This window comes from Cynara cardunculus (genome assembly GCF_001531365.2).
Source record: "Cynara cardunculus var. scolymus isolate 2C chromosome LG 10, CcrdV1, whole genome shotgun sequence".
NCBI classification, from domain to species: Eukaryota; Viridiplantae; Streptophyta; class Magnoliopsida; order Asterales; family Asteraceae; genus Cynara; species Cynara cardunculus.
The window spans coordinates 24,813,615-24,824,521 of record NC_037537.1 but is presented as its reverse complement, the minus strand read 5'-3'; the positions used below and the strand labels follow the sequence as shown (position 1 = coordinate 24,824,521).

At 36.8% G+C, this 10,907-nt stretch overlaps 1 protein-coding gene across 4 annotated transcripts; it reads left to right on the top strand.

Moving 5' to 3' along the window:
• Positions 1-1,193: 1,193 nt before the first annotated feature.
• Positions 1,194-8,797, top strand: LOC112519842 (tRNA dimethylallyltransferase 2). Of its 4 annotated transcripts, XM_025128143.1 has the most exons (12): positions 1,194-1,410; positions 1,493-1,547; positions 1,660-1,739; positions 2,944-3,012; positions 3,951-4,023; positions 4,113-4,234; positions 5,146-5,220; positions 5,365-5,775; positions 5,936-6,011; positions 6,492-6,658; positions 7,198-7,336; positions 8,514-8,797. In XM_025128143.1, exons 1-11 carry the CDS (start codon positions 1,222-1,224, stop codon positions 7,315-7,317), a joined length of 1,437 nt encoding a protein of 478 aa, XP_024983911.1. In that variant the 5' UTR covers positions 1,194-1,221; the 3' UTR covers positions 7,318-7,336; positions 8,514-8,797. The 4 variants fall into 4 exon arrangements, with proteins under 4 accessions (XP_024983911.1, XP_024983910.1, XP_024983912.1 ...); XM_025128142.1 differs by lacking the exon at positions 8,514-8,797 and having other exon boundaries at positions 7,198-7,729; XM_025128144.1 differs by lacking the exon at positions 8,514-8,797 and having other exon boundaries at positions 7,183-7,245.
• Positions 8,798-10,907: the final 2,110 nt, after the last annotated feature.

The window sequence follows — 10,907 nt, the reverse complement described above, 5'->3', positions numbered from 1 at the left end:
ATTAAGTATTCTGTTAGAACTTAATGATTATCCTAATTATATTTTAGATTTTTTATATTTAAAATGAGATGTTTATCCTGTATTTGATTGTGTTTATTTGCAGTTAATTACACGAATTCAGATATGGGATAAAATCAGATAGGGATGAACGGGTTTAAGAGTTTTTAAGAGTTTTAAAAGTTTTTAAGAGTTTTAGTCAAATGCTTTATAATATAGTATAGATAGTATATATATGCTTTTATATTCTATAAACTTACTTTTTATTTCAAAAACGATTTAAGGTGTTGACGATTGATATGACAAAGATGGTACAGGAGGTAGTCCTAATCGAACTAACGATTCAAGATGGCGCTCTTGTCTATTAATTTATAAATACAAATGCAAATGTACCGATTAATGTAAAATCACATGTGAATTTGTAAGTGGTTTGGTCATTTCCTTATTTTCTTATTTAGGTATCATTTTTCGTATGAACCTACCTCTATATAAATAACGAACATTCATGAACGAGAATGTCGTTCTTGTTTCCGTTCATTTAACTTAGGGGGTGTTTGAGATTGCTTATTTGAAGTGCTTATTAACTTATTTCGGTATGGTACCAATAATAAGAAATTTTTAGTGTTTGTATGGAGAAGAAAAAAGAAATGCTTATATCGGTTTGACACCGACAATAAGAAGTTTATAATAAGTTACTTTATTCTAACTTATTAACTTATTCCGGTGTGGTACCGGTAACAAGGAGTTTTCAATATTTGTATGAGAAAAGTAAAAGGAATCTCATATATTTTATCAACTTATCAGGTGTGGTACCGTCATAAGATAATTCAAACACTTTTTATAAAACTCCAGTTTGCCATCATATAAGTTGATAAACATTTTTACAAAAAACACATACATTGTTTTTAAATAAGCAATCCCAAACATCCTTAAACAAACAAAAAAAATGTATTTATGTTTATTCTTTATTAAATAAACAAATATAAACGTATTCAGTATTCTCTGTGATCCGTTTAAAAAATGTTCACCAAATGTTCGGTTCATTAACGACACCAACTTTATGTATCACCATTTTCCGTTATTTAATGTCTAAGGGCAATTATGGAAAGCCAACGGGAATATAGGGACCTTAGAGTAATAAAGTTAAACTTCAGACCCCTTTGCCTTTCAATTCCAAATCCATTTATCTCCGGCGGCCGCATCGGAGAAGAGAAGAAAGGAGAGATGGAGATGGAGGGTGACAGTCTCAGAAACCCTAATGGAGTTCCGAACCAGAAAGGAGAAAGTAGAATTGCGAATTCCAAGCCAAAACTAGTCGTGATAATGGGAGCAACTGGTTCGGGGAAATCTCGTCTCGCCATTGACCTAGCTTCACTATTTCCTATTGAAATCATTAACGCCGATTCCATGCAGGTTTGTACACATACATACAAATACAAACATATATATGTTTGTATCAACTAATTAATTCCTTGTTTCGTGACTTTCTGAATAGGTGTATGAAGGATTAGATGTTCTCACCAACAAAGTTCCACTTCACGATCAGAGAGGTTCAATCGATCTGTTACTTGAAATCAATTTGATGATATTACACCATTGAATGTCTTCTTTGTTTTTGCATTGATGAATCAATTATTCATTTGTGATTCTCTGCCTATGTAGGAGTGCCGCACCATCTCTTGGGTACGATCAGCCCTATGGTCGAGTTCACTGCAAAGGATTTTAGGGATTATGCGATTCCCGTGAGTTCTTTCCCTCTGTATATACACATAAAGCATGTGTTTGTTGATTAAATTTAAACGAGAACTGTCAATTCAGCGGCTTCATTGAGATTTTTATGTTTGTTTTGCTGTTTTGGCTTGAAATTTGTATGCACTTGATTTGAATGACCTAGTCGTTTTCATGTGCAAAGAAGGTACTCATGTTTTAGCCTTAACATCTTTGTGATCATAAGAAAGTACTTTTGGTAATGCATAGTGGTCAACTGGTAGCCAGCCAATTCAGCATTTTGATTGGTTCTTACATTTTGGATGGAAAGAATGTGATTGTTTTTAATGGAATGGTTGAGAACTGCACCCGTTTTCATCACTGAGAGATGATTTAACGCTGTCCAAAATACTTGGTGCGTTTGGTTTGCAGGAATGTTTTTGAGGGATTTGGATTCCTATGAGGGATTTGGATTCCATGGGATTTGGATTGGATTGGATTTGAAATTCATTCGTCTGTTTGGTTTGTAGGATTTGTAGTATTGGGTCTCCTTACTCAAAAGAGCTAGCAACTGTCTATGGTCTGTACAGGATTCCTCAATGAAGCAAATTATTGAGAACTACAGAAATCGAAAAGGGGAAAAGGGATTCACCTGTTGAGTGATGGGAGAAGGCGGTGGGCGACGGAGACGGTGAGCGACGACCACCGACGGAGGCGGCGACGGAGACGAAGGGCGACGGCGACGGAGACGGAGACGAAGGGAGACGAAGGGCGACGGAGACGGTGGGCGACGGAGACGGTGAGCGACGACCACCGACGGAGGCGGCGACGGAGACGAAGGGCGATGGCGACGGAGACGAAGGGAGATGAAGGGCGACGGAGACGGAGACGGAGACGAAGGGAGACGATGTAAGCTGTGGGAGAAGATGGAGACGAGTTAGGGCAAGCATGTATGMTGTGGGAGAAGATGGAGACGATGTAAGGGAATGGATTTCAAATCCCGTGTATTTTCAAAGGATTTCCAAATCCAGCGTTTAAGGGATTTCAAAGGAATCCATGGATTTCAAATCCTCACAATCCAGCAAACCAAACACAGGGTTGGAATGGATTTCAAATCCAAATCCCTCCAAATCCCTCCAATTCCTGCAAACCAAACACGCCCTTAGATTACTGCATGATTGCAGTCCTCATAGCTACAACATTCTTTATTATCTAAAGAGATTCATATATGCTTTTCAGCTTATCAATGATATAACATCCAGGAACCACTTGCCAGTCATTGTTGGAGGCACAAATTATTATATTCAGGTAAATATTATTTATTATATTTGTCACGATAGGTTCTTTAATTTGCAATGCCCCAGCCTTTTTAACCTGGCCATGTGGTCATGTACTTGTTTTTAAGCCTTTTTATAAACTCATAGACAGTGCATGATGTATTGAGGAACTTCTATGTGATTTGATAAAGTTTGTGATAGAGAAATGGACTCAGCTCAAGAGCTCAGTGAGACCTTCACCTCAAATTAGTTGGGGCAAGCTCGTGAGAGATGATAAGAGAAGATGAAAACGAATCTATTCTGCGGTTGCCTTATTACCATGCAACACTGAATACTCATTCCTTTTTATACAAGGTTTGAGGTTCTAAACAGCTCCTGTTTGAGTATGTTGCTTGAAGTCAAATCTAATAATGAGTAAATGTTATTGTTACTATATCTGATTTGAAGTGCATGCCCTGCTTAGGTTATGACATGAATTATCGGTATAGGTCCTATAGGATGTAAGTATAAATTGAGAACTTGGGCCTTGGGGGGATAAAATGGGTAATGACAAAAAAATATTTATAGTAATACAAATTTGTTTGGAGCCTCACTCTGCTGAAATGTGAACCGAGGGAGGAAGAATGATGAAGAAAAGAGCGGAAATGAATGCTTGAACACGACGTGCAGAAGGGAAATAAATCATGGCCTGAAACCAGCTTGGTAATAGGTTAGGCACAGACTAATAAAGAAACAAGCCACATTTCTTTAGTGTTATTCCTCTTCCACTAATTTATTGCTAATAATACTTATTCAAATGAGATGGAGGTAATACAGCCATAAGCATCAAACCATTTATCTTGGAGATGAAGAGATTTTTATGGTTAAGCTAGCTTTTCGAAACTTCATCTTATCTAAAGCTTATAGACTTTCAATCTTTGATATAGTGTAATGTGTAGTTTTGTTCGTTGTTCTTGTTGCTATATTCAGGCACTTGTCAGTCATTTTCTTTTGGATGACTCACTTGAAGATACAGATGAAAGCTGCTTAGGTGAAACTTATGGTAAACAACATTTTTTCTACTTCATATTTTTATGCTCATTTTTTACAGGTAGACATGAAATTGCCGATAAACTCTTTTTTGGTGAACAGGAGATAAACAACAACATATTGCAGTTATGCCAGAGCAAGGAAATTTTAGCTATAGTTATGATAGTCTGAAGGATCTTGATCCAGTTGCAGCAAATAGAATTCATCCAAATGACCATAGAAAGGTAAGTGGGTCCACTACTCCATTAGTCCATTTATTCAAAATTGTTCTTCTATTCATTGAAGAGGGCCTCGGTGTTCTTCTGAATTAAGTTGGGGTTTGGTCATCAAAAGTGTGTTGTGGGTCAACCAGTAAGATGTTGAGGAACTTCTGTGCAACTGTCTACTGTGTGGCTAAGCATCGCATCGGATGCCCATGCATTTGGAGAGACATGGTTGCATTCATCGTTTTGCATTTTCTACGAGTAAGATAGATAACGGGTTAACATTGTTTCATCTAATTCCTATCATGAAATAGAATCAAATACCATGCGAAAACTTTCTTGATTTCAATTTTTTTTAAAGATATTTAATTGTGATTATATTTACATTGCACAAGAGTTAATGTGTGCAATGAGCATTGAAATGTGTTAACATTTGCTAGCATGACCTTATGGTGCCGGTTGCCTTAAACAATGGGTCATAAATCTGTATCTGCCCTTTGAGAAAAAGAAAAAAATCTATATCTGCCCAGTTAGACACATCATCTACTGGGCACCCATAAATGGGTTTGCAGTAGTCGTCAATCTTGAGAGAAGAATTTGTCCAATATTTGTGATTATGTGGTTGGTTGTGATACTTCCTTAGTTTCCTTTCATCTATATATAAACTGAACGTACCCGGTTTATTCCACTCGAAAGTAGGGTCTGGTTAGGGTATGATGTAGGCGTTTCCGCTACCCCAAGGAGTACAGAGGTTGTTTCCGTGCAAACCCTCGGCTTGTGAATCCCTTCCATCTATACGTCTGCTGCAATATTTGTTGTGTACAGTGCAGGATTTTCCAAAGTCTTGCTTACAATCTCTGTAGGAGTGATATTCACTCACAAGTCTTTAATTTTGCAATTCTGGTATACCAATTGTCAATTAACTTCTGCAGATACGTCAATACCTTCGTTTATATGCTTGCTCTGGTGTTCTTCCTAGCAAATATCTTCAGGAGCAGACCATGGAGGTTGGTACTGCTAATTCTTCCAAAAATGCACCATGAATAATCTGAACTTGTTGAGTTCCTTAACTGAACTTGAAAATCCCCAATTTTCCATGTAAAATAGCTTATCTATTTCACTGAGTTATAATCATGCATGTGGCAGAGCAGAACTGGGGCAATGCTGATAGTTTGAGATACAACTGTTGTTTTATATGCGTGGATGCTTCTCTCACTGTTATAGACAAATATGTGGAGCAGAGGGTAGATCAGATGGTCGATTCAGGTTTGCTTCAGGAAGTTTATGATATTTTCAACCCCGATGCGGATTACACTCGAGGTTTACGGCAAGCCATTGGTGTCAGGGAGTTTGAGCATTTCTTAAAAGCTTATCTCTCCGTAGGTCAAAGTGGCACAGAAAATGGTATCATTGACCAAGTGTCAGCAGTTAAATATGTTGAAAAGTTAAAAGAAAACATGAATACAGTTTTGAGTACTGCCGGTGAGGACCCACTGAAACAGCTTCTTCAAGATGCCATTGACAAAGTGAAGTTGAATACCAAAAGACTTGTTCGTCGTCAGGTAAATAATCTTTAAGCTGCTCCGTTTATTAATTATTAGTTGTAGGACTATATATATATATATATATATATATATATAACATATTCAAATTTACATATTTTGTCCTTCCAACTTATAATGATTTGGAATGATTTAGAACTTCTAATTCTTTTGTGCCCAGAAAAGAAGGCTTGTTCGGCTGCAAACATTGTTTGGGTGGAAGATACATTATGTTGATGCAACAAAATGTCTTTCATGTATGTTTCTCAGTCCCATCCCTAAGTTCAATTTGTAGTCTATGGTATCGGTAAATAGTACTGCCTGCATTGCATATGGTTTGTCAAAGTTTTTAAAATACTCTTCAAAATAAACAGAATTAAAGAAATTCTGTGGCCCCAAATCAACACCATCAACTTATTTAAAGAAATTCTGTGGCCCCAAAATGAACACCATCAACTTAATGATGATGATGAACAAATATGCAATTTCTACCTGGAATCTTTCCCAAAAAGGGAAGTGTCTTTTTAAATATATAATATTTATATATGACAAAATCACACACACCCCTTGCCTTTCCTGAGACTTGAACCCTGACCTCCAGCGAGGTTGGGATTTACCATATGTTGCTGGGCCAATGACACTTTGGTAAGAGGGAAGTGTTTCAGTTTCCACGGGACCTAGGAAGTAGCTAGGAGTACCTCTTCATCTCGACCATATTTGGTTTCCCTTATTTTCAGGTTTATCGGAAGAGTCATGGACTGTAAATGTGGTTGAACCTTCAATCCAAATTATCAAATCTTATTTTGATAAGAGCACACATTTGGTGCCTGATTTCGAGGCAAGCAATGATACCAAAGGATCAAAATTGATAGATCGGGATTTGTGGACACAACACATATGCAAGGTCAGTTCTATGATGCCGTGCTTACATGTTTATTGAGCTGTTTATAGTCCTTCCAACCCCCACCTCTTCCTAACGACTTTGACAGTCGAAGAGATGATAGAGGCTATTTTTTAACTATAAATTTGGTAATAGCATCTTTGAACTTGATAAATAATTTGATAACTCTATTCTTTACATGAGTCCAGAGTCTTCAGACAGGTTTGCTGATTTCTTTTGTGTGTTTTGAGCTAGATAAGCTCTCTGCATTTCCTTTGTAACTCTGTTCTAAAACACCCACTTTTTTTTTTGTGCATTTTAGTTATGCTTATTCTTCTTTTTTTGCAAGCGTGGGTCATGTTGGAAACAACCACTCCGTCTCTTGGGACAGAGAGTAAGGTCTGCATACATCTTAACCCCAAGATCCTATCTCCGGGTCCGGGTGGGATATGCCAAGTCTATTTGGTTTTGTTCCTTGGATGATTATATGACTTAAAGGATTTGCTTCAAGTTGAAGTGTGCGTCTTTTGTTTGTTGATCAAGAATAGGTCGTTTACTTGTAGGCATGTGGGAATAAGGTGCTTAGAGGGGCATACGAATGGGAACAACATAAACAAGGCCGGAGTCATCGCAAAAGAGTTTGCCGGCTTAGGAAGTCCGGAGTCTCTGGCTTGGATGACTAACAGGATCAATGGCACACAGGTAATTATTTGAGCCATTAATATGTGATTTAAGGATCGAAATGGTTGAATTTTGTAGTTTATTAGAATTATTATAACATATAAAGTGTCGCAAACGGCTTTTGTTAAAGCTGCATTAGGTTCAGCTCAAATTACATAAATTTAGTTTAAACCCGAAAATATGCAAACACATATTCATGCATAGAATGTTGTAATATGAATCCATGTTACATATTGATGCTGCACAAAAGGGTTGACATCAATGGGGTGTTCACTCATGCTTTAGGCCATACCTCTTCATTTGACTATGCTTTAGGCCTAGGGACGTTCCAGTCTTTTTGGAAGCCGTGTTACACCTAAAGCTTTTGATTACACCGCAAAATGAGATAACAAAGATTCATTACAGAAGCGATGATGAGACGTATGACTTTTGTCTTTTGATAGAACTTAGAGAGGCAAAGAGGAACTGAAGTGGCCTATAGGTTTACGTTCATTAATGAAAGTCTTAAATAATGTAAAGTTGGGCCCTAAAATTTTGGGGTCCTTGTTCAAAATCACACATTTGATATACTAAGGAACGGCTCTGTTTAGGCCATATCTCATTCGCGGGTTATTATCATAAATAAGCACTTGGGGAAAAGTTTTACTTTTTAGCCACCTCCAAATTTTTTCCTTTCACAAAATAGCCAAGAAACTGCAAGTCAATGCCGCAAGGCACTTTTCCTTGCAGTTTCTGACATTTTCTAACGCGTCCAAATGAAAAGCAGTCCACCACAAAAACAGATCGAGACACCACAGCTTGCGGCAAAACGCAAAGACATGCGTCATGCACAAAAAGCAAGTCAAAGTCGCATCTTGTGGCACCAGAAGGACATGCCGTAACTTGCAGCACCGCAAGAAAAAGTGCATTACGGCGTTGACTTGCGGTTTCTTGGTTGTTTTGTGAAAAACAGTAAACCCATATCTCTTTATTTGTGAAATTGATAAAATATCTAGATATTTTGTTGTGTTTAAAAGTTAGAACCTTCACTTGTTAGTTGTTACAACCATTTCGACAACCACTTCTCCTCCAAAACATTAGAACACTTTCTACCACCTCTTTGTTGATATTTTGTACCTTCAAAATACAGTAGGTGTTTTGCTAGGTGTTCTTTGTGTGTGTTTTCCCCCAAGTTTGTTGATTTTCTTTGGATCCAAAGATTTTTGTAACAGGTGTGGTTGTAATCTCCCTCCTTCAGATGGTGATATATCTGATCGCTCCCTCTTTGGATGTACAGTACATTATCATGGAACCATGTTTTTTTTAAGTATATAATATTTATATACGGCAAATATAACAAATTCACACGCCTTTCTCACCTTTGGTAAGGTTTGAACCCCTGACTTCCTAGGAGGCCAAAGACTATGACACCGTTAGGCCAAAGGCCCTTTGGTATCATGGAACCATGTTAAATCATGGTGTTTGTATAGATTTCTTGTGTATGCTTTGATCTTTATCTTCTTGTTATTTACTTTGTGGACTAGTATTATACTTTTTTGGGGAATATAATCACATCCCCATCACCGTCTCTAACGGGGAATCGTGGATTTTTTTTCTCCGATGTGTTAAACACCACAATCGATCCAAATTGGTCCATATTTAAATCTCACATATTTCAATTTCTTTTGCTTTTATAAGGTATTAAATATTCATATTTGAACAAAATCGCATCATACTTAATTGTTTGAGTAAACGATTTCGGTTCTCTTATCTTTTTTATCTAAAAAAGATAAGTTTAGTGGGTTCCCCAAGAAGACGGTTCTAGTTCCCATGCCTATCTACTTTGTTTGGGACCATAGAAACCATATTTGGTGTTCATACTTAAAGATTATACATAATATGTAACGTGATTTTGAATTATGTGAGACTAATCTGTTTTTTTGAGACCCATGATACTGTCTTTTTACACTTGAAACTTGAGTGGTGGACCTAGAAATTTTCTTGAGCGGGTGCATTTTAAGGTGGATCAAATCCCAAAAAAGTCACGGGTTTGATTGGAGGAAAAGTGAACATGGTTTGACCCAAAAGAAAGTTAAATTATGTCAATTTTGGGAATAATTCATTTTTTTAAATTGAATTGATCTTGATCTTTTGAGCAAAACATAAAACTACATCTTATGTGTGATGTGTTTTTTAGCTAAATTCTACCGTTACAAGAAACTTTTTTATTTTTTTGGTTAATTTTTTTTTAAAAAATCCAATTTTTAGTATTCGATATTGACTGGGCTTTACTTTTCAATTTAGAACTTATAATATTAAATATGATGTTTTGCAAATTATAAGTAATTATGCATCTTATTTTGATTCTTTTATGCATCTAGAATTTTGAGTCATAATCATAATTAAAGCAAATTAGAAAATCATTTTAGAGAAAGTTAATGATCAAATATGAAATTAATAGAGTATTCAATGTGTTATTAAATGTTATTTAAGTATAAAATTAGTAGAGTATTTGATATGGTATTAAATGTTAGGGGATGTGTGGCAGTTGCTGAATGATTTAATGCAGAATGGTTAAGAATGTCAGAATGGTTAAGTGCTGAATGAAATAATGTTGTTTGGTAACTGTTCTTTGAATGACAATAAATTACCATTTTAACCCTCTGAATGATTTAGTACTAATGAAATAGAGCTGATTGACAGATATCTGAATAAAACAATTATTTTACAAATATAACTACATATTACCATTTTACCATGTTAGGATGCATCATCATGATTTCATAACCAAGTTATGAACAAGCTTACCATGTTAGGATGTATCATCATGATTTCATAACCAAGTTATGAACAAGCTTACCATGTTAGGATGTATCATCATGATTTCATAACCAAGTTATGAACAAGCTTACCATGTTAGGATGTATCAAAATCATGATGCATATACCCATTTATCAACAAACAGACCTATGCATATATCCATTTAAAACGCATCCTACAAACAACCCTAATTAACGTATGAGCCCTAATTAACAAATAGCCCTAATTAATCTGGTAGAGAGAAGCAGTAGGGGAGGCGATGAAAAACCTGGAAAAGGAAGGTATAGGAAGCAGATGTAGGAAGTAGTAGGGTCGGCGACCGGAGGCGCAACTAGAAGACGGCGAACGGAGGAACAGCTGGAAGACGGCGACAAGAGGAGCAGCTAGAAGACGGCGACTGGAGGAGCAGCTGGAAGACGGCGACCGGAGGAGACGACCGGAAAAGGGACGATAGGGGGGGGGGGAAGACGGTGAACAGAAGAACGAACGATCGTGGGGGATGCGATGTGAAGCGGCTATTGTAGAGGGCAGAGTTGGAAAAAAGAAATCTGAATGGTTTAGTGAAACCCTAGGTACAAAATGGTTAAGAGGTTAATGTAACCATTAAGAGATTTGTTTTTTTTTTGCCAAACAACCTTTACCTCTTACCGATTAAAAGGTTGGCTCTTAATGTCACCATTAAGAGCCAAACGAACAGCCCCTTATATAAAGAGTCGCTAATTAAAAAATTAAATAATGTGCATTAAGTTGGAATCCAACCTAAACCCCCCTTTATAAGGAGTATTAATTCCGC

Coding starts and splice junctions, on each gene's coding strand:
- LOC112519842 (XM_025128143.1), top strand. CDS start 1,222: ATGGAGATGGAGGGTGACAGTCTCAGAAACCCTAATGGAGTTCCGAAC. Junction 4,235..5,145: donor ATCCAAATGACCATAGAAAG/GTAAGTGGGTCC, acceptor TAACTTCTGCAG/ATACGTCAATACCTTCGTTT. Junction 6,659..7,197: donor GGACACAACACATATGCAAG/GTCAGTTCTATG, acceptor GTTTACTTGTAG/GCATGTGGGAATAAGGTGCT.